Source organism: Ornithorhynchus anatinus, chromosome X1 (genome assembly GCF_004115215.2).
Source record: "Ornithorhynchus anatinus isolate Pmale09 chromosome X1, mOrnAna1.pri.v4, whole genome shotgun sequence".
In the NCBI taxonomy this organism is placed as follows: domain Eukaryota; kingdom Metazoa; phylum Chordata; class Mammalia; order Monotremata; family Ornithorhynchidae; genus Ornithorhynchus; species Ornithorhynchus anatinus.
In genome coordinates this window covers 88,511,711-88,533,256 of record NC_041749.1, presented here as the reverse complement: position 1 = coordinate 88,533,256, position 21,546 = coordinate 88,511,711, and the positions used below count along the sequence as shown (strand labels likewise).

The 21,546-nt window shown below is 55.8% G+C and overlaps 1 protein-coding gene and 1 non-coding gene across 2 annotated transcripts; both read right to left on the bottom strand.

The window, feature by feature from the left end:
* Positions 1-1,395: 1,395 nt before the first annotated feature.
* On the bottom strand, positions 1,396-1,533 carry LOC114807066. The gene has a single exon (XR_003755119.1). It is a non-coding gene; the product is annotated as a small nucleolar RNA SNORA7 (small nucleolar RNA).
* Positions 1,534-5,883: 4,350 nt separating this feature from the next.
* Positions 5,884-19,913, bottom strand: MCM2 (minichromosome maintenance complex component 2). Its single transcript, XM_001518378.4, has 16 exons — positions 19,831-19,913; positions 18,735-18,979; positions 17,617-17,792; positions 16,830-17,087; positions 16,175-16,394; positions 14,376-14,583; positions 13,935-14,069; positions 12,200-12,391; positions 11,550-11,643; positions 10,763-11,013; positions 10,453-10,579; positions 9,586-9,698; positions 8,905-9,156; positions 7,619-7,801; positions 7,094-7,249; positions 5,884-6,982 (listed from the first exon to the last, which is right to left on the bottom strand). The coding sequence occupies exons 1-16, from the start codon at positions 19,834-19,836 to the stop codon at positions 6,872-6,874; spliced, it is 2,727 nt and encodes a 908-aa protein (XP_001518428.3). The 5' UTR covers positions 19,837-19,913; the 3' UTR covers positions 5,884-6,871.
* Positions 19,914-21,546: the final 1,633 nt, after the last annotated feature.

Here is a 21,546-nt window from a genome sequence, read left to right as displayed (position 1 = left end):
GGGAAAATAGGATAAGCACAAACATCAACAAAATGCATAAGTAATAGAAATGTGTATTACATATATATGTATATATATATATATATCTACATATATATATATATATAGATATATATATATATATATATACAGGTTTCAACCTGTTTTAGAAACTATATTCCTGTACTCTGAAGGTTTCAGGAGAAAACTGGTTGACAGTCACAGACGTAGAGAAGCACAACTGCAAAGTGAAGGGAACATGAAGGATAGTGACAGGAGCATATAAACCTAGAAAAGATCCATAAAAACACATATGACAGAAATAGAACATAGCCATTTCGTTTACGGAGACGCGAGCACACTGGAGATGAAAAATCTTCCCATCTGAAATTCATGAACATCCAAAATTCTTAAGCCACTTCAGAATACAACTGTGGCACTATTTTTATTCTCCCCTTCTCTCCTAAATTCCCTACAGAAATTTCAGTCAATGTTCATTCATTGTTTATAGCATGCACACATTTTTGCAAATATTAAAAACAGAGATCACTGAGAATCCGCATTGGCCAGACAACACTCTGTCAGGCCTCGGGTAGCTCAGATACGTAAAAATCCCAAACCTTCATATTGCTGATGGCAAGACCTATGGCTTGTGAATTTTTGATCATCTACTTCTACGTACATAAGTGATAAGGGGCAGCTGGAATGGTCTGAATAATAGGAGCTAGGGGAGGGAGGTGACCTGGGAAAGCTTCCTGGAGGAAATAGGTTTTTAGAAGAGTGAGAAATGAAGAAGGGCATTCAGAGTTGTTTGAGGCTGGGTCCCTTCAAAAACATGAGCAGAAGAAAGCACTGTATACTGCGTGACGGGTGTAGCGAAGCTTGATCGAAGATAAACTGGGAGACAAGGGAAGTTAGTTTGGGGGGCAGAGAAGGGAGGAGCAGTTAGTTGGAATCCTGAAATAATAATAATAATAATGATAATGATGATAGTATGTGTCAAGCACTGTTCTAAGCGCCGAGATCGATATATCGGGTTGGACACGGTCCCTGTCCTACGTGGGGCTGGATAGAGTACAGACCTGGGAGTCAGAAGGTCATGAGTTCTAATCCTGGATCTGCCACTCGTCTACTGGGTGACCTTGGGCAAGTCACTTCACTTCTCTGTGCTTCAGTTCCCTCATCTGTAAAATGGGGATCGAGATTGCAAGCCCCCCATGGGACAGGGACTGTGTCCAACTCGATTTGCCTGTATCCACCCCAGCGCTTAGTACAGTGCCTGGCACGTTGTGTATCCATAGTTTTCTTGGTAAAAATCTGGAAGTGATTTACCACTGCCTCCTTCCCCGCAGTAAACTTGAGTCCCCGCCCTTAACTCTCTCCCATGCCACTGCTGCCCGGCACAGTTGAGTTTTGACCTGTCACAGATGACCTTCCACTCTCTAGCCAGTGGCCAAGCTAGGAATGGAATGGACAGGCCTCTGCTCGACTCTACCTCCCATAGTCGAGACTGGCAGAGTACTGGAAACTCTCCAGGTGCGACCCTGAGAGAGGGGGCCTGGCACATAGGAAGTGCTTAACAAATATCATCAAGATGAGGTAACTGAGGCACAGAGTATTCATTCATTCGTTCAGTCGTATTTATTGAGCACTTACTATGTGCAGAGCACTATCCGAAGCGCTTGGAATGTACAATTCGGCAACAGATAGAGACGATCCCTGCCCACAACGGGCTCACAGTCTAGAAACGGGGAGACGGATATCAAAACAAGTAAGCAGGCACCAATAGCATCAATATAAATACATAGAATTATATATATATATATATATATATATATATATATATATATGTATATAAACACACACACACACACACCAGAACAAGTAAAACAGACATCAATAAAAATAAATAGAATTATAGATATGCACATATATACACAAGTGCTGTGGGCGGGGTGGGGGTAGAGCAAAGGGAAAGAGTAGGGTCGAGGTGGCGGGGAGGGGGAGCTGAGGAAATGGGGGTCTTAGCCACAGCCCCCTCTGTCCCCACAGCAACACAAGCTCTTGAGGGCAGGCTAGGACAGACAGAGCCGACCCCATCCGATCACGCGTTTTCAGTTCATTCATTCATTCAATAGTATTTATTGAGCGCTTACTATGTGCAGAGCACTGTACTAAGCGCTTGGGATGAACAAGTCGGCAACAGATAGAGACGGTCCCTGCCGTTATGACGGGCTTACAGTCTAATCGGGGGAGACGGACAGACAAGAACAATGGCACTAAACAGCGTCAAGGGGAAGAACATCTCGTAAAAACCGATGGCAACTAAATAGAATCGAGGCGATGTACAATTCATTAACAAAATAAATAGGGTAACGAAAATAGATACAGTTGAGCGGACGAGTACAGTGCTGTGGGGATGGGAAGGGAGAGGTGGAGGAGCAGAGGGAAAAGGGGAAAATGAGGCTTTAGCTGCGGAGAGGTAAAGGGGGGATGGCAGAGGGAGTAGAGGGGGAAGGGGAGCTCAGTCTGGGAACGCCTCTTGGAGGAGGTGATTTTTAAGTAAGGTTTTGAAGAGGGAAAGAGAATCAGTTTGGCGGAGGTGAGGAGGGAGGGCGTTCCAGGACCGCGGGAGGACGTGGCCCAGGGGTCGACGGCGGGATAGGCGAGACCGAGGGACGGTGAGGAGGTGGGCGGCAGAGGAGCGGAGCGTGCGGGGTGGGCAGTAGAAAGAGAGAAGGGAGGAGAGGTAGGAAGAGGCAAGGTGATGGAGAGCCTCGAAGCCTAGAGTGAGGAGTTTTTGTTTGGAGCGGAGGTCGATAGGCAACCACTGGAGTTGTTTAAGAAGGGGAGTGACATGCCCAGATCGTTTCTGCAGGAAGATGAGCCGGGCAGCGGAGTGAAGAATAGACCGGAGCGGGGCGAGAGAGGAGGAAGGGAGGTCAGAGAGAAGGCTGACACGGTAGTCTAGCCGGGATATAATGAGAGCCCGTAACAGTAAGGTAGCCGTTTGGGTGGAGAGGAAAGGGCGGATCTTGGCGATATTGTAGAGGTGAAACCGGCAGGTCTTGGTAACGGATAGGATGTGTGGGGTGAACGAGAGGGACGAGTCAAGGAGGTCCCTGAGGCACAGAGAAGTAAAGTGACTTGCCTAAAGTCACACAGCTGACAAGCGGTGGAACCGGGATTAGAACCCATGACCTCTGACCCCCAAGCCCGGGCTCTTTCCACTGAGCCACGCTGCTCACCATTGCGTGTTCTCCATAGAGTAGACACACAGCACTGAGGATTTTTGATAAGGAGGATGATGGCGAAGCAGTGTGGCCTAATGGATAGAGCACGGGCCTGGGAGTAAGAAGGACCTGGGCTCTGATGCCGGTTCCGCCACCTGTCTGCTGGGTGACCGTGGGCAAGTCACTTCACTTCTCCGTGCCTCAGTTACCTCATCTGTCAAATGGGGATTGAGACCGTGAGCCCCATGTGGGACATGGACTGTGGCCAACCTGATTAGCTGGTATCCATCCCAGTCTCAGTACAGTGCCTGTACAGTACAGTACGGTTCAGTAACAGATTCCCCCTCTAAAAAAAATTGGAGCTGGCATCCACTCTGCTTGGCGATCCACAACTCGCTCTCCCACTCAGGTAGCTTGCCGCAGCCAGAATTATCAGTACAAACAGCTTAGGGGGCAGGAGGAAGGGGGAACCCGGGCACACTCATGCTTTAGAGGTACTTCACTGTTCCCAATCAGCAGGGGGTGGGAAGCCCACCCGGGACAGCGGACGGACGCCTGGGTCTCCGACCCCGGGGCCCGGCTGCTGCAAAGCCGAGCCTGAAGCAATCACCACGAGAGGGCTCCTGGGCCCGAGCCAGCATGCAGGTTGCTACATTTTGGCTTTCCTTTCTGTTTTGTTTCCTTTTTTCCTTTCTCATTCCCCTCACACTTTCCTGGTCACTGCTCTCATTCAGCGATTCAGGTGGCTATAAACCCAGGAGCTCTGCCCCTCCGAGGAGCTGCTAAACCCCCCTTCTTCCCACCCCTTGGTAACAACTGAAGTCAGCAAAGGGTCCCTGGCGAACCCCCGCCTCCCCCCCCCACACACCCCCCTCCCCCCCGGCCCCCAGCTACCCAGCCCAGACACCCAATGAAAGGATGGTGGCCCGAGGTTGGGATTACTCAGGGTTCACACCCAAGCCCCCTCACAGGCCCACAGACCCAGTTTCAAGTATCCAAACTCACAGACCCCGGAGCACACACGCTCTCCTGCACTCCAGCTGTCTGTGGCTCCCAGCACCCCAAGCAGTGGCTAGAGAAGCGTATGTAAAATCATTCAGGATCCACCCACATCTCCGCAGACAGGCTTCGGTTGGGGCCCGGCAGGGTGAGTTCGCAGGGGTCTCACTTCTCATTAATCTTTCAGCAGAAGTAAGCTCCCAGAGCCATGAATAATTCAACCAACTCCCCGCTCAGCCTCTGGGTCCTGGGAAGGGGAGAGCAGCAGCAGAGCCGGGCAGAGGGCCAGATCTCCAGGCTCTGCCGGTACCCGGGGTTGCTGTTAGAATTGGGTGTCCTGAAGGACACACCACACCAGGGACCTGGATGCGTTCCGGAAGTTCGGGAGGCGGCGGGCTGCGCAGATGGGTGCGTGCCTAGCCTGTGTTTATCTTCATTTACTCTTATGGGCACGTAGTCCTTACTCCAGAGCGTGTGGGTCTCCATGGGAAAGAGACCGCGTCTCAGTGTGGGTGGAGAACGGCTGGCTGGCGAGGCGTATGTGACTCACGGCCCGTGTGCGTGCGCTGTGCCGCCTGTGTGCTCATTTACTCGGTGTGCAGGTCAGTGGGTACAGCCCCTCTGGGAGCAACTGGCAATTGGCTTGCCGTCGGCTGGCCCCCCCACCGGCGCGGCTGCGGAATCGGGGTAGGAGTTAAGACTTGGGCTTCCTGATTTCCAGTCTGTGGAGATGAAGTTCCTGTTTCCCGGGAGGGACGGCCCCCAAAATACAGCCGAGCACCAGCGTCCTAGAAGGGGCAGGGGATCATCTTTCCCCACCCCTTCCCGGGTGCTCTGACTCCCTTAGGGGGTCTGCGAAGTCTGCCCTGGGGATGAAATGCTCAGGGAGGAACCAGCTGGAAAACCAGGGCCCAACTGAGTAGGAATCCAAGGTCCTAAACTGTACTGGGTTAGCATCTGAGCAGATTCCACTGCGATGATCTGAGCCCAAGTTCCCTCTAGAGCAGGTTAATGGACAATCGTGTGTGTGTGTTTGGGGGGGGGGGGATACTCTTCAGCCAGGGATTGAGAACTCCTCTCCATTTTGCTTCTGTGGAAACAAGACGTCCAGAGAGGTTAAGCACCTGGCCTTCAGTCGCACGGTAAATGAGGGACAGAGCTAACCGCTTAATTTCAGTTGACCTGGAACAGTGCCCTGAGTAAACAGCGCCCTAAGGGTAAGGCCACAAAAAAACCCAGATCATCTCCTCGTCTTGTACTGTCGAGTCATCTGACCCATGGACACTTCTCTCCCAGAACGCCCCGCCTCCACCCGCACTCGTTCCGGTAGTGTACCCATAGAGTTTTCTTGGAGAAAATACGGAAGTCGTTTACCATCGCCTCCTTCCCGGCAGTAATCTTGAGTCTCCACCCTTGACTCTCTCCCATGCCGCTGCTGCCCAGCACAGGTGAGTTTTGATTTGTAGCGGATGGCCTTCCACTCTCTAGCCACTGCCCAAGCTAGGAACGGAATGGGTATGCCTCTGCTTGACCCCCCCCCCGCCCTCCCGTCCCGGAAACTCTCCAGGAGCGACCCTGAGAGGACCTAAAAGTTCCAGTCAACGCAAAATGAGTCTGCCACCCAGGGCCACCTCCCAAGCAGGTCAGGGGAGCTCCTAAACCCAGACACCAGTGCTGAAAAAAGCAACTTTATTTAAGAATATGTCTCTCTCACACATACATACATACACACACACACACACACGCGCGCGCGCGCTCCATCAGAGGTGATGATCCAATATACAAGCAGGGAAAGAGGCAAGAGAAGAACAACAGGGACAGGTGTAGGATGTAGGGAGGGAAAAGGAAGCAGTGAGGCAGGCTGCATAATCAGCTTCATTGCTGAGTTGCTGCAGCAAATCACGCCCCGCATGATGCTACCGGCGCCTCTCTTCTTGCTCCTCGAGCGGATGGTTAGAGCGTACAGGCAACAACGATACTGCATTTTAAGCTTGGGGAAGCCAGCCAGCCAATCAGGTGGGCTTGTTTAGCACAAAGCCCGGTCCTTCGACCCATCAGTTCTCTATCCTTAAACCCACGACGCACGGCAGACAAAAGGAAAGACGCTCAGCCACTGGGGTTCTCTGAGAAGAGACTGCAGTGTCACCTGCTTGCTAGGCCAGGAGTGGCAAAAAGCCACCTTGAGCCCAGAACTGCTAAAGGCCGGGAAGTCCAGGGAGGGTGGCTGAAGGGCTGGTTAACAGAGGGAGCAGCAGTTCTCATCACTGTCTGAGCGGGCTGGGGCCAACTACCTTTGGGTCAGTGTCCCCCAACTGCCTCTTCCCTCTCTCTCACTCACTATGGCCGTTCTACTCTAAACCCCACTGACAGGACCTTTTCAGAGCGTAGGCTGCTTAGGAAAGGACCGAACCCAGGCAGTGAATAGGTGGACACAGAGTGTGGGCATCAAAGAAAGAAGAAAAGGTCACATGAACTCACAACTTCACTTCCCAACAGCAACAACCTTCCCCTAGTCACAGTCAAATCACTACAGTGACCAGGCTGTGGGGGCCAGGGGTCGAGCCCTGTCCCTCCAAGGGCAGCTGAATTTAGAGTCTATTGGCAGACCAAGCCCCCCACAGAACCAGGTTGGCTGCGGGGGCCGGGGGCAGGCGGGGGTCTCAGAACTGCTGGACGATCAGCTTCCGCTTCAGGTCATGGCTGAATTTGTTCATCCGGAAGAGCTCGCTGTCATAGAAGGCCGAGAGGTTATGGATGTTGATCTGACGGGCCTGTAGAGGATGAAACGCCAGGGCGTCAAAGCATCGGAGGTGCTCCGTGAAGGGCCCCTTCCTTCCCCCTCACCCCCCGCCCCAGCTGAGTACCACCCATTTGGCCCCTACCTTGTCCACCAGATCCTTCTCGGGCACCTCAATGGTGTCTTGCTGAGCTCCGTAGCGGTTGCGCTGGTACATCACCTGTTCCGCCACCAACTGCTTCAGGATGAAGAGCAGCAGCTCGTTGTTGTCCCGCCGGAACGCTAGGTAGCGGGCGAAGGTCTGAGCCAAGAGAAGGGTGGAATGTCCAAATCGAACCATGCGTCATCCAGCGGCCCCCTCAACCCCCTCTGGCCACCAGTTTCCCCCGTCCTCCGCTGCCCGTGGCCCTCTTCTCCGCACCCGGCACTCCCCTCCACCACAGGAACGGGAGTAATATCCAAATGGCCCCCCGCAGAGAGGTTGGGACGGAGGCCGGGAAATCAAGAACGACTGTTGTGGTCGTCCCGCTGAGGGTCAGGCAGAAGGGGGAAGGGTATGTGCCGGGGTATTCGTGTTATTGGTGTACCACCCCTTCAACCCACGGCCTCTTCAGGTTCCTTCAGAGGGCAGGCCCACCCCCCCGCCCGCTCCTCTAGACGTCCTCCTCACCTTGCGCATGCTCCGCATGACGCTGAACTTCTGGGTGTCTATGAAGCTCTCCAGCATCACCCGGATGGCCATGTTCACATCATCCTCCACCACATAGTCCCGGAGGTGGATGCGGGCGTGGGCCTCTGCCATGCGGATCATCGACTCAATGTGTCGCACCGTGATAGGGATGCTGCCGGTGGCCTGGGGAGGGGTTGGAGGGAGAGAGAAACTATCAGGCACAGGGAGAAGAATCCAGCAACTAGCCCCCCACCCCACCCCCCACTAACTTTGCATCACCCCCTGGCTCCTCTCCCTCATTTTAAACCCTTGGGCTTCATGCTCCAGTCCAGGCATGCTTCAGTTTATATTCCCTTTAGGTCCCCCGGCATCCTGGAACTCGAAGGACAAAGAACTCTGAAACCTGGGCAATTTTAACCCTATTTCTCAAGTTGGTACGGTAGGGGGAGAGAGCAGGTATAAAGTATTTAGGGAGGATTCCAACCTCAGGAATAATCCTCAGACTTTCAGGCCCAACATCAGGACAATAGCCTTGGAAAGCCAAGTCCCTGTCACTCAGAGCCAGAAGCCCCAACCTACTGCTGAGGCTGCCCACCGTTCCTTAACCTGGGGGGGACGGGGATGGAAGGGGGACGGAGAGGACACAGTTGTCTTCTCTCTCTAGGGCCTAAATGGACTTGGAAGAGGTTTTGGGGGGTTTTTTTGGTTGGTGGTGGGTTGGGGGGGGGGGGGGGGTGGCTCCCCAGAGTGTCCTGTTAGGCTGGGCCCTCCCAGGGGCAGGTGAGGTGCAGAGGACAAGAAGACCATGAAATGTACATCGCCTCGATTCTATTTAGTTGCCATTGTTTTTACGAGATGTTCTTCCCCTCGACTCTATTTATCGCCATCGTTCTCGTCTGTCCGTCTCCCCCGATTAGACCGTAAGCCCGTCAAACGGCAGGGACTGTCTCCATCTGTTGCCGACTTGTTCATTCCAAGCGCTTAGTACAGTGGTCTGCACATAGTAAGCGCTCAATAAATACTATTGAATGAATGAAGACCATGTGAAAATGGGAGCTTCACTACAGTCTCCCTCTTCCATGAGGCCCACAGAAGACAGGGTCTCTCTGAAGGAGGGGAACCGATGAGACCCAACACCCACACTTGATGGGCAGCCCCATTTGCTCCTTCAGCACAAATTAGCAGGCCTCCAAAGGCCTAACCACAGGCTCTTCCGATATGCCTGCCGAGCAGCACAGCATCCCATCCCATCCCATCCTCCTTCCCCCTCCCCTCAGGACCCTCACCATAGACTCCTTTCGCAGGTCGCTGTACATCTTGGCCACCTTGTCCTGATCCATCTGGTTGAGCTTGGGGTGGACTTTTTCCTTGGCGTAGATGATGTATTTTTTCAGCACCTCCTGCGGGAGGGGGTCCACTCCATACGTGTTGGGCAGGGCCGGCTCTGGGTCCCTCCCGTTGACGACCTCCTCCTCCTCCTTGTTGCTGGGGTGGTGCTTGACGTGGCTGCCGACGACGAAGCGGGCCAGCATCTCGTCCTGAGGGGAGGACAACGAAAAGGCTGCCGTGGCGGTTCTCCAAGGCCCGGGGGGAGGGAGACCCCCGTCCTGTCCCAAGCCACCGTCACTTTCCACTTCCCTTGCCCGGCTCTCGGCAAGTCAGTCAACGGATTAACTGCAAAGGAGCAGCTGGGAAAGAGGCTGTGGCTGATGCGAGAGGGGTATAAGAGGATGCTGTGGACAACCACAACCCCAGCCTGTGGCTCGGTTCCCTCCCTGGCTTGTTCCTCGTCTCTGGGCAGAAAGCTCTCCCCGACTCCTCTGCCCGCTCGCATCCCCCTCCGTAGCCCCGAACTTTTTTTAGCCTGGGGGGAGGTGGGGAGGCCCAGCCTCCACTCCCTTGCACTGCCCAAGCCCTCCAGGCCCGTGGGCACACTGCAGCTTCTTGGGGCTCGAGTCACTCCGCACCTGTACAGGGTCCACGGTGTCTCTCACCACGCACAGGACGTCGAAGCGGGAGATGATGGGCTCCGTGAGGTCCACGTTTTCCGAGAAGGTCAGCGACGGGTCGTAGCGTCCACCTGTGGCACAAAAGGAAGCCGATGGGGTCCAGCTCTCCCAGCCTGGCGAAGCTGATTCAGCTGGGATCTCTCTAGCCCCCTCATTAGGGGCGACTGCAGAGCTGAAGAGAGACGCTGAAGAGAAAAGGACGGGATCCCTCTCGGATCCGATCACCACATGGGGCACCCTCCAGGAAGCGGGGCAGACAGAGGGCCTTCCCCTTCCTCTGAGGATGTGGTCCAGCAGGGCAACCGCCACACGGTTCCTCCGAGCATCCCGCTGCCACTCTCGGGAGAGAGGATCCTGAGCTGGTCGGCCCATGGGCCTTGAACCGGCCGTGGCCTCGCTGAAGCTAAGAAAGGGAGGAAAGTGGAGCAGAATTGTCTCTCTCACCGCAACCGGTCCTGGGCAGAGAACCCGAGGACCCTGCTGCCTCCCAGGGTCACCATCTTCCTCCATCTCGGACACCAGAAGAGAGGGCCGGGGAGTACCCCCTTTTGGGCCCGGCCTGGTGGGCCTCAGGAGGCAAGACCTTCTTCTACCTATCAGCCTGCTGGAGGGGTAAGAGTCACCTTAACCTGAGGTCAGGGCTTAATCTGGACCGGGTCACGCCACTTCAGTCAGGAAAAGAAAACGACGCAATCACGTCAGGCCCGACTCCGCTTTGGCTCCAAATTAAGCACCGCCTGGGGTGGCTCTTTGGGGCTTCTGGCCCCTACCCCCAGACCCTGCGCCTGGAGAGCTACAGCCTTCCCTCCACCGGCTGCCTGGTACCTATGGGGTTAGCAGCGGCGATGACGGTGCAGCGCGCCTGGAGGGAGGTGACGATGCCAGCCTTGGAAATGGAGATGCTCTGCTGCTCCATGGCCTCGTGGATGCTGGTCCTGTCCTGGTCGTTCATCTGCAGCACAGCCAAGTTCCCCTCTTAGCCCGGACCCCCACCCCCATGGAGCCTACGGGGGCTGGGCCCAGCCAGCCCCTCTGGATAATTCTCTCCACTGGCAGCTGGATCGCCCTGGGCTCGGAAGCAGCCGGGCCGACTCGCCCGGAGTCCCCCGGCGACCCGGGGAGGCCCGGCGCTCACCTTGTCGAACTCGTCAATCAGGCACACTCCTCGGTCGGCGAGCACCAGGGCCCCCGCCTCCAGGGTCCATTCTCTGCTGACCGGGTGCCGCTGGACGTAGGCGGTGAGACCCACGGCGGAGGCCCCCTGGCCAGTGGTGAAGATGGCGCGGCTGGACACCTTCTCCACGTACTTGAGGAACTGGGACTTGGCTGTGCCGGGGTCCCCGCACAGAAGCACGTTGATGTCCCCCCGCACTTTGTGCTTGCCACCTGGAGGGAAAGGAGAAGGGAGCTCAGAGGGTGGGTGGGAGGGGCCGGCCTCAGATTAATCAGGTCGCTCTGGGCAACGTTCGCTGCCTGGACCGGAAATCCTCAGGTCTGAACTGTGCCCGGCCCGCGGGTGGCCTCCGGATTCCGGCACCAGATCTGATCCAGAAGTGAGCCTGGACTGAACCGCACGGGGATGTAGGGGCTCGCTTTCAACCCATACAGGTGTGGTTGCCCTGCAGGCTGCTGGAAGGGGGTCATCCAGCCACTGAAAATCCCATCCCCACCTGGCCTGAAACCTCGGGTGCACGGGAAGGGTCGGAACCCGACTGAGTTTGAGTCCGGCCTCGTGCTGGGCCGACCGTAAGGTCCCATCACCGGACGCTGCCCGGGCATTAAACACAGTCTCCCCAATCTGGAAGCATCCTCGCAAACCCTGCGAGCCTTTTCACCGGCTCAGCTCCCGGGTGGAGAGAAGGGACCCAGAAACGGGCTCTCTAGGAGACCACCATCTGACACGACGCTCTACCCTTATTCACCTGGGTTTTTCGGTTCCCCTCCGAACAACGCGAGGGCAAGGCCCCTCTTGATGTCTTCATGCCCGTAGATAGAGGGGGCAATGCTGGCAAAGACCTGGAGAGAGGAACAGGGAGTCAGTGGAGGCTAACGTCTCTGCCCTTTTGGGCCTCAGGGACACGGCAAGTCCAGTATGGTTACACAGCTTATCCCCGAGATCTCAGAATTTCCCTGAGAAGGCTTTCATTCATCCCTGTAGCTTAGGAGGCGCCAATGGGAAACGAAATCAGGAACGGGAGACTGAACTGACTCTGGGGCACACAGCAAGATAGGGTTATGACCCAAACATTCAAACTCTCAGACAATTAGCTTACGCATGCACCCTCTCCACTGCTAAACACTTTCCCTTTTTGCAGCTCCTCCTCAGGCTTTGTGGGGCAGGATTTCTCCCTGATTGACGGAGAGTCTCTAACAGTTCTATGCGCCAGAAAGAGCTCTGCTCCACGAAGTGGGCACAGGCTAGTCGGAGTTGGCCTGTACCATTCCCCGGCCCCGCCTCTCCTTCCGGATCCCGTGCTGCTTGGGCTGGGGACTACAGAATGGGATCACCCCAAAGCAGCCTGCTCCTCACCTCCCAAAGCGGCCTTCACCCTCTCCTGGGCTCCATACTCACCTTCTCCCCAATCTGCTCATCTTTGGACAGGCTAATGATGGTCTTCACATCCTCGTCGGTCAGCTCCCCGACAGCTACCTTGTCATCCTTCTTGGCCACGTGATTGGCCAGGATGACGGTGGCAAAGACGGGGAAGCCATTGGCGGTGTTGAGGGAGCCGTCATAGTTGTTGTGGTAAATCCCTGTCAGTTCCTGGTCAGAAATGGATTTGTGGCATTTATTAAGTACTTACTGTGTGCGGAGCACTGTACTACGTGTTTGGGAGAGTACAATACACCACAGTTGGCAGACACATTCCCTGTCCGCAATGAGCTTACAGTCCAGAGGGAAGGAGGGAGGAAGAGATTAGCAGTTCACTCCACGTGGCATGAGATTGGGACCAGACTCTTCCCCTGCCCAGCTGGGTCTCCAGCACACATTTCTTACTCCATTTTACAGAACAGGAAACTGAGACACGCACTGGTGAGGTGGTGAGGTAAGCTGCCCAAGATAAACAAGTGTGTCAATGGCAGGGACAGGTCTAGGATTCAGGCTTCCCCTGCCCAAACCAAGGTGCTTGTCTCCGCCCCCTCTCCCCCCTCGTTTTGCCCAGTGGTATCCACGTGGGATACTGGGGTACCACAGGGAGAGCATCTGAGAGGGAGGGAGGGAGAATGGAAAAAAACCATACTTTAGTGGGAAGGACATAGGTCTAGGAGTCAGGAGACCTGGGTCCTAGCCCCGGTTTTGCCATAGGCTTGCTGCGTTGACTTTGGACAAGTCACTTGACCTTTCTGTACCTAATTTCTCACCCAGAGAAGCAGCGTGGCTCAGTGGCAAGAGCACGGGCTTGGGAGTCAGAGGTCATGGGTTCTGATCCCGGCTCGGCCACTTGTCAGCTGTGTGACTTTGGACAAGTCACTTCACTTCTCTGGGTCTCTGTTACCTCATCTGTAAAATGGGGATTAAGACTGTGAGCCCCACGTGGGACAACCTGATCAGTTTGTATGCCCCGCCCCCCCCCCAGTGCTTAGAACAGTGCTTTGCACATAGTTAGCGCTTAACAAATACCATCATCATCATTATTATTATTATTTAGAGAAGCAGCTTGGCCTAACGGAAAGAGCATGGGCCTGGGAGTCGGAGGACCTGGGTTCCAAACCCAGCTCTGCCACTTGCCTGTTGTGTGACCTCGGGAAAGCCGCTTAACTTCACCGTGTCTCAGTTACCTCATCTGTAAGATGGGGATTCAATACCTGGTCTCCGTCCCGCTTAGCACACGGTAAGCACTTAACAGATACCACAAGTGTTATCTGTAACATGAAGACAACCACTCTTCCCTATCTCCCAGGGATGCTGTGAGGATAAAATGAGGCCACTGACATGAAAGTGCTTTGGAAAAATAAAAGTTCTCCATCAACTCAAGATATTATCAGACTAAAAAAGAAAAATCAATCTGTTATCACCCCACACAAGTCTCACTAAATCGAGTGAGAACCGATCAGCAGTTTTCATCAGCTAAATACATCGATCGATGCTTCTTGTCCTTGGCTTTCGATACTCTTCCCTGCCGTATAGTTTGAAAAAAGAATTCTAAAACAATCAAAAATAGACCACTTCTGGGTTCCCGTGCAACAACTATATCTGAATCTACTGGACCACGCTTGACCTGCGTCACTGATGTTCTCTCCTCGCCCCACCGTCACATCAATCCATCTCCAAAGGGCTCATCGTGCATTCCCCTTCCCTCACTCACAATCTCATCTCCCGGTTTGCAGCTGTCCACCAGGTCAGCGAGGAGGATGGCGTCCTTAGAACGGGGAAGCCTGCCCGCGGCCACTTTTCCTGGACTCTCTTGGATTCGGATGCGCTGGTAATTCTGGTAGATGGTCTGCCGGGGACACCACGGGAGCTCAGAACAAGCCCTCCCAGAATGCCCTCTCCCTGTCGCTTCGGGGGAACACTCATCCCCGTGTATAGTGATTGGGAAAGGAGACCTCGTTGAGGCAGGGGGCTGGACCAGGAGACCTTCTGAGCTCCAGGATTCTATGAAACCCCTCTCGCTCATCTTCTCCCGGGTGCACCGGGAGAAGCAGGATGGGCCCGCGCTGGCCCTGCCCCTCAGACCTGGCAGCATGCGGCCGTGCTCTCTAATGAGGACGGCCAAGGGCTGCCCACGGGTGGCGTGACTCCTCACCTCTTCCATGTTCACTTCGAAGGGGCCTGTCGACTGACACTCGGGGCAGGAGCCAGGCTTCACTTCCTGATTCTGAGACTGGCAGAAGGGTCCCAGGATAAAGGTGCACTTGTTGCAGTTGTATTTGACCATGCTGAGCTGGGGCAGGACTCCCGTGCAGCTCGTCACCACCCCGCTGGTCCGGATCAGCTGATTCAGGTGGAGCTGTCTGTTGCAGGAGGAAGATCAGACACATGGATCGTAGAGGCCATCTGCTCGAGGTCTCCCCTTTGTGCCAGCCCACATTTTGCCAAGATTTGCCTCCTCAGTAGTCTGTCTGTGTCTCTCTCGCCTGCCACCCCCACCCATTCTCCCGCCTAAAGGAACTGCAGGACTTTAACTTTAGAACCCAATTACCTGATTCCCCCTAGAGGAACTGCCCCATCATCCCGCCCCACAATCTATATTGGCATCCCAATTCCTGGAAGGACAGAAAACTCTAGTAGACTAGCACTTAGCTCTGCACACAGTAAGCGCTCAGTAAATACGATTGAAAGTGTTTTCCAACCAGGGCCACGATGAAACCAGTCCCACTGCCGGTACTTTAGAGAACACAGGCGGTGCCCGGCCCGAGCCCCTTTTGAAACCACCAGAATGTTTGCTGCGCCACAAAAGGAAGTTGAGAATAACCTATTTGCTCCTTCAGAGGCCTTCAAACTTCCCTAGGGGTACCGCAATATAGCGGCGGCAACTTCTGCCGGTCTCCCCGCCGAGAGAATTCCGGGAAGTCCGGCAAAAAGCAGAACGGCAGCAGAGCAGGTGCCGAGAGAAGCTGCTCCTGCAGTCGCCAACTCTGACCCGAGCCCCAGAAGCACAAACTGCAGGGAGTAAATGATGGCAGCGATCTGCAGAAATTTCTCTTTGTAGTACTCAGTGGTAACGGTGTTTATCAAATGCTTACGGTGTGCAGAGCACTGTACTAAGCAGGGGGAAAGAATACATGGGTAGAAATTGGGTACGTCTCCTTTACCCCCTTCCGGGGAGCCCCGCTCACCTGTTCTGGTATCAGTGAGCGTTCTTCCGGGTGTGGGGAACGGAAAGGGGAGGGTAAAACGGGGAAGAGGTGGTCAGAAGGGGAGTATTACAGAGAGAACCCTGAGATCGCAGGTACGGTATCTATAAAAAAGGTTGAGGGCTCATGCTGCTTGACTGTAGTACTGGTAGAATTTATTGAGCGCCCACTGGGTCCAGTGCACTGTACTCTAAAAGGCAACTGGAAAAACCAGAGACCAATCAAGTGACATGCTTCCTGTCCACAAGGAGCTTACAATCTGGGCTCTCTGAAAGGGACTGCCATTGTTAAAAAGACTATGTCCCCCGAAGTGTGGATTTTTCATCTCTCTGATGGTTTGGGCCCTGAGTTCCCTCTCTACCGCTAGCTGGTTGTTTGACCTTGGGCAAATCATTTAACCTCTCTGCCTCTGTTTTCTCATCAATAAAGCAGGTATGTTGTTGAGGACAAAACCAGGTAAGTAAAGAGGGCTGTGGGAAAATAAAAAGCGCTCCACAAATCTGTGGTGGTATTATTACTCTAGGTCTCTCAAGGGTTCCGCTTTTCTCCAGAGGGCTTCCGGCAGTATAGGACAGAGGCCGGAGTAGCATTTAATAATAATTATGGTATCTGTTAAGCGCTCACTATGTGCCAGGCACCGAACTAAGCGCTGCAAGTTCGCAGAGCACTAGCGGGAGTTCACAGGGTGGCAAACGACTCCTCGGATCTACTGCCTCAAACGGGACCTTCCGACCCCCAGCTTCCTCACCTGAGAGAGCGTAGCTCCTCCACCAGGGGTAAATGGGAGATGCGGACGTGGATGTGGCTGGCAATACGGTCGTATTTTGGGTACATGGCCAGCACCACTTCGCGGGCGGCCTCGTCAAAGATGCGCAGCAGTTCGGCTGGTGCCTCGGGCAGAAAGTAGGCCAGGACGTGCTCCCGGGCTGCCAGGTCCTCGTAATTCACCACCAGACTCTCGCGGTTCTCTATGGGGGTGAGGGAAAAGAGGTGGCTAGCAGGATCCCCGGCCCCCCAGCATCTCCTTGGCCCCGTGGGCACAAGCAGCGTTTTTCCAACTCCTCTCGGCCACGCGAAATACCCGGTGGACCACCTTAACGCCTAGCTGTCCCCCAACGATCCGGTCCCAGACATCCACCTCCAGAGTGCGGGGAGGGTAGCAGTATGGCCTCGGTCCCCCTTACGGGCCCACTCAAAGGCAGGGATCGTGTCTATTTACTCTGTCGTACTCCCCCCAACACTCAGTCCAGTGCTCTGCACACGGCAAGCACTCAAATATCACCGATTGATGGAGTTCCACGTGGGCGGGGAGGCAGGGGGAGGGAGGGAGGGAGGGAGGGAGGGAGGGAGAGAGAGAGAGACAGAGAGCAAGTGTGCACAGTGGGATGGTCCCAGACCCACACCTTTGCACATGTCACTGATGCGTTCCTTGAAGACGTTGTGGCCATGCCCATCCACGTGGGTGCGCAGGAAGTTCTTGAATCGGTGGTGGATTTCCAGCCGCGGGCCTGCCATGCTCACCCACTCCCTCACAGAGTGTCCCTTCAGGTCTTCTAAGTTTTCGATACTCTCTATCATCTCCTCTTCTTCACCCTCTTCCGTGGCCCTCTCCACCAGGCGCCGCTTCCGGGCCGGCCGGCCCTCTTCCTCCTCGTCACTGTCTGGGGGCCACACGGAGCAGAAGAATGAGGGCACTGACCTCTCTCCCCCTCACGATGGGTCACTTCTGCCGGTGGTGTGCCACTCTCACTCTGTCGCCCTCTACCCGTTATGCTTTTAAGATCATCGCGTACTACCCCCCCCCCCAACTTTCTTCCAACCCTCCCGATTATTAGCCTCTGCCCCCACGATGACCAGGGGCAACATGAGAGAGTTTCCATCAAGAGTCCGACAACCCTCTGGTTATCCGAAGAGAAAGGCATTACTGCTCGGGGTCTGGATCTCCCCCCGGCCCGACCCCCACCGAAAAAAAAAAAGGGCGGACAGAGGTTGGGTGCTGAGTCTCCCAGGTAGAAAAGAGTCACCACGCCCCCCCCCACCGGGATCTGCGCTCCCAAGATCTGTCCCACAACCCAGAGCACTTCTCCCTAGACCAGAGTCCCGGTTCAGAAACGGGCAAGGGCAGGCTGAACTTAGAGAGGGTTCGTCCACCTCCCTAGCCAGAGGGGGGGACCTCCCCTCCTCCCATACCATAGAGGAGTCCTCGGCGCATGCGGCCCAGGCCCCGATCCGCCTCCCGGTCCCGCTGTCGCATGACCCGTTCGGCTGCCTCCCTCTGACTGGCCGTCAGCTCCTCCACGTCCTCGTCGTCCAGAGCCAGCCCCTCCGCCTCGTAGGTATCCAGCTCGGGAATAGCACGGTAATCCCTGGAGAGAGAGACAGACGCACGCACGCAGGCAGAGTCAGCCCAGGAAACCCGATCCACCTTTGGGGGGTGCAAAATCCCACCCTTAACACACGACCCACGACTCGATCTATCCCTCCATAGCTGAACTGGGGTCGACGCTTCAACGGCGAAACTTCACTCGGGGCAAACGGCCTGTTGGCTGCAGCCTGTCCCCCGGAAGGGGTTGACAACCAGCACACGGACAGAATTTCCCCGCTCTCTAAACGGGGAACCGAGAAATCGGTAAGGCATCTGCCCAGAGGGACGCGCTTTCTGATAACTGTTAAGCGCTCACTATGCGTCGAGCACGGTTCTCAACTCTGGAGTAATAATAATGTTGGTATTTGTTAAGTGCTTACTATGTGCAGAGCACTGTTCTGAGAGCTGGGGTAGATACAGGGTAATCGGGTCGTCCCACGTGAGGCTCGCAGTTAACCCCCATTGTACAGATGAGGTAACTGAGGCCCAGAGAAGTGAAGTGACTCGCCCACAGTCACACAGCTGACAAGTGGCAGAGCCGGAAGTCGAACCCATGACCTCGGACTCCGAAGCCCACGCTCTTTCCACTGAGCCGCGCTGCTTCCGAGTAGCCAGAAGACGATCAGGTCGGGCAGTCCCTGTCCCACACGGGGCTCGGAGTCTACGTAGGAGGGAGAAGAGGTACGGAGTCTCCATTTTCCAGATGAGGGGACTGAGGCATACAAGTCAGGTGACTTGGCCAAGCTCACACGGCGGGCAAGTGGCGGTGCCGGAATCGGACCTCAGGTTTTCACCTCCCCAACCCCGTGCTCTCTCCGCTCGGGCCTCTCCCGTTGGCTGCCCGCAGAACGCCCTCCCTTCGGGCATCACCGGATGCCCCAAGGCGGGTGGCGCAACCTCTCCCCGCTCCAGCCCAGCTCTGCCTCTCCCAGGGCCCCCTTACCTCTCCATCCCATCGCCAATCAGCTCCTCGGCATCTTCCTCCTCCTCCTCGTCCGGGAGCCCTTCGGTCCCCAGCAGCCCCTCCGACTCATCCTCAAAGGGGGGCAAGTCCCGGCCGGGACTGGAGGTCAGGGCGTCGATCCCGCCACGGCGGGAGCTGCGCCCGGGACTGGACGTCAGGGCATCCCCATTGCGCCGGTACCTGGCAGCCGGGCTGGAGGTGGCATTGGAAGGCTCCGAGGAATCCTGCAGAGAGGCCGGCGGCACGGTCAGCGGGGGTGGCCCACGTGGCCCGGGGGCGGGCGGGGATCGTCTCTATCCGTTAGCCCGACTGTTCGTTCCAAGCGCTTAGCACGGTGCTCCGCACACACTGAGCGCTCGCTAAATACGACCGAATGACCAAGGAGATCCATCCGTTCGATCGTATCTACTGAGCGGCCCGGGCCAGCTCGCGGAGGGCCGAGGCCTTTCGTTCAACGATTGGGCGCTCGCTGGGTGCCGGGCACCGTACCGAGCGCTTGGGAGGGTGCGACGCCACCGTAAACGGACACGTTTCCCGCCCGCAAAGGGCTCGCGGCCTAGAGGCTTTCGGTTTCTCCCCACCTCTCCCCGAGGAGGGAAATCGAGCGATCGATGCTATTTCCGGGGCGCTTACCGAGTGCGGGGCACCGTGCTAAGCGCTCGGGGGAGGACAATAGAACGGAGGCGGGGGGGGGGGGCGGGCACAATCAATAGGTTCGATCCCGGCCTCCACAGGCGGGAGGGGCGTTTTCGGCTGGCCCTGGATCGGAGTCCCTCCTTCTACTCTTCGGGGAACTGGAAAGGGGCCGACCACGACGGCTGGAGGAAATCCTACGGGACTGCCCTCGTTCGGCACGGGAAAGATGGGGCTGCCAAACTGATGGGAACCCGAGCTTGGATCGCAAGGCAGGGGAGAGAAAGGCCCACTTTGGGGGGAGGGGGCAGAGATCGAAAAAGGAATCGCCGGCGGCTTGGTGAGCCTCCCCTGAGCGAGACAGGGTACCGCCGGGCGACCCCCCCCAACCTCCCCGGGCCCGGCGCGCCCGCCGTCGGCCTCCCCCCCGGTCCCCGCTCACCGCCATGGCCGCACGGCTCCTTCTGCTTCCTCGGACGGTTTTCGCGCGAAATGGGCTCACGTGACCCCGCGGAGCCCGGGAAACCTCATGAATAATGAATACCGCGTGATGACGTCCCCTCGTCACGTGGACGGAACGTGGGCGGGGATAATTGTGGTATCGGTGCGGCGCCTACTCATTCATTCATTGTTCAGTAGTATTTATTCATAATGATGTTGGCATCTGTTAAGCGCTTACTCTGTGCCGAGCACTGTTCTAAGCGCTGGGGGAGATACGCGGTCATCAGGTCGCCCCACGTGAGGCTCACAGTTAATCCCCATTTTCCAGATGAGGGAACTGAGGCCCAGAGAAGTGAAGTGCCTTGCCCACGGTCACACAGCCGACAAGTGGGATTCGAACCCATGACCTCTGACTCCCAAGCCCGTGCTCTTTCCACTGAGCCACGCTGAGCGCTTACTATGTGCGGAGCATTGCACTAAGCGCTTGGAATGGACAATTCGGCAACAGATAGAGACGATCCCTGCCCATCGACGGGCTCACAGTCTAATCGATATAATAATGTTGGTATTTGTGAAGCGCTTACTATGCGCCGAGCACCGTTCTAAGCGCTGGGGGAGATACGGGGTCATCGGGTTGTCCCCCGTGAGGCTCACAGTCTTCATCCCCAGTTTCCAGATGAGGTAACTGAGGCCCAGAGAAGTGAAGTGACTTCCCCACAGTCACACAGCTGACAAGTGGAAGAGCCGGGATTCGAACCCATGACCTCTGACTCCGCAGCCCGGCCAATTTCCACTGAGCCACGCTGCTTCGCTGTACTAAGCGCTGCTGGGGTCGATGCAAGCAAAGGGGGGTCTCAATCCCAACTTTCCGTTTCCCGGCGTGCGCGGCAACAGCCGTAACATTGACGGCAGTAGCAAAATGGACAGCTTAACTTCTCTTACCTTAACTTGTCTGTGTCTCATTCATCCAGTCGTATTTATTGAGCGCTTACTGTGTGCAGAGCACTGTACTGAGCGCTTGGAAAATACAATTCGGCAACAGAGACAATCCCTGCCCCCAAACGGGCTCACGGTCTAAATTAGGGGAGACAGACGAGTAAACACAGCAAGGAGACGGGCATCGGTTACTTCACTGTAAAATGGGGATTGAGGCTGTGAGCCCCCGTGGGACGGGGACTGTGTCCAACCCCGTTTGCTTGTATCCACCCCAGCGCTTAGTACAGCGCCTAGCACATAGTAGGTGTTCCCCGTTCACGCCTCTCCCGTCGTCGACCCCTGGACCATCTCGTCCCGCTGTCCTGGTATGCCCTCCCTCCTCACCTCCGCCAAACTCTCTTCCCCTCTTCAAAGCCCTACTGAGAGCTCACCTCCTCCGGGAGGCCTTCCCAGACTGAGCCCCCCCTTTCCCTCTGCTCCCCCTTCCCTCCCCCTCCCCCTCTGGTCTTCCTCCTTCCCGTCCCCTCAGCACTGTGCTCTTTTGTATATATTATTTATTACCCTATTTATTTTGATAATGAGGTATACATCTCCTTGATTCTATTTATCTTGATGATATTGTCTTGTTTTCGTTTCGTTCTGTTTGGCTTTGCTGTCTGTCTCCCCCGCTTAGACTGTGAGCCCGTCGTGGGGCAGGGATTGTCTCTATCTGTTGCCGAATTGTGCATTCCAAGCGCTTAGTACAGTGCTCTGCACATAGTAAGCGCTCAATAAATACTAC

What these genes read in the sequence shown, in the direction of transcription:
- MCM2 (XM_001518378.4), bottom strand. An exon ending in GCAAACCGGGAGATGAGATT is followed by an intron (nt 12,392 to 13,934) that starts GTGAGTGAGGGA and finishes ATTTCTGACCAG; the next exon opens with GAACTGACAGGGATTTACCA. An exon ending in ACCTGCGAAAGGAGTCTATG is followed by an intron (nt 7,802 to 8,904) that starts GTGAGGGTCCTG and finishes ACCCCTCCCCAG; the next exon opens with GCCACCGGCAGCATCCCTAT.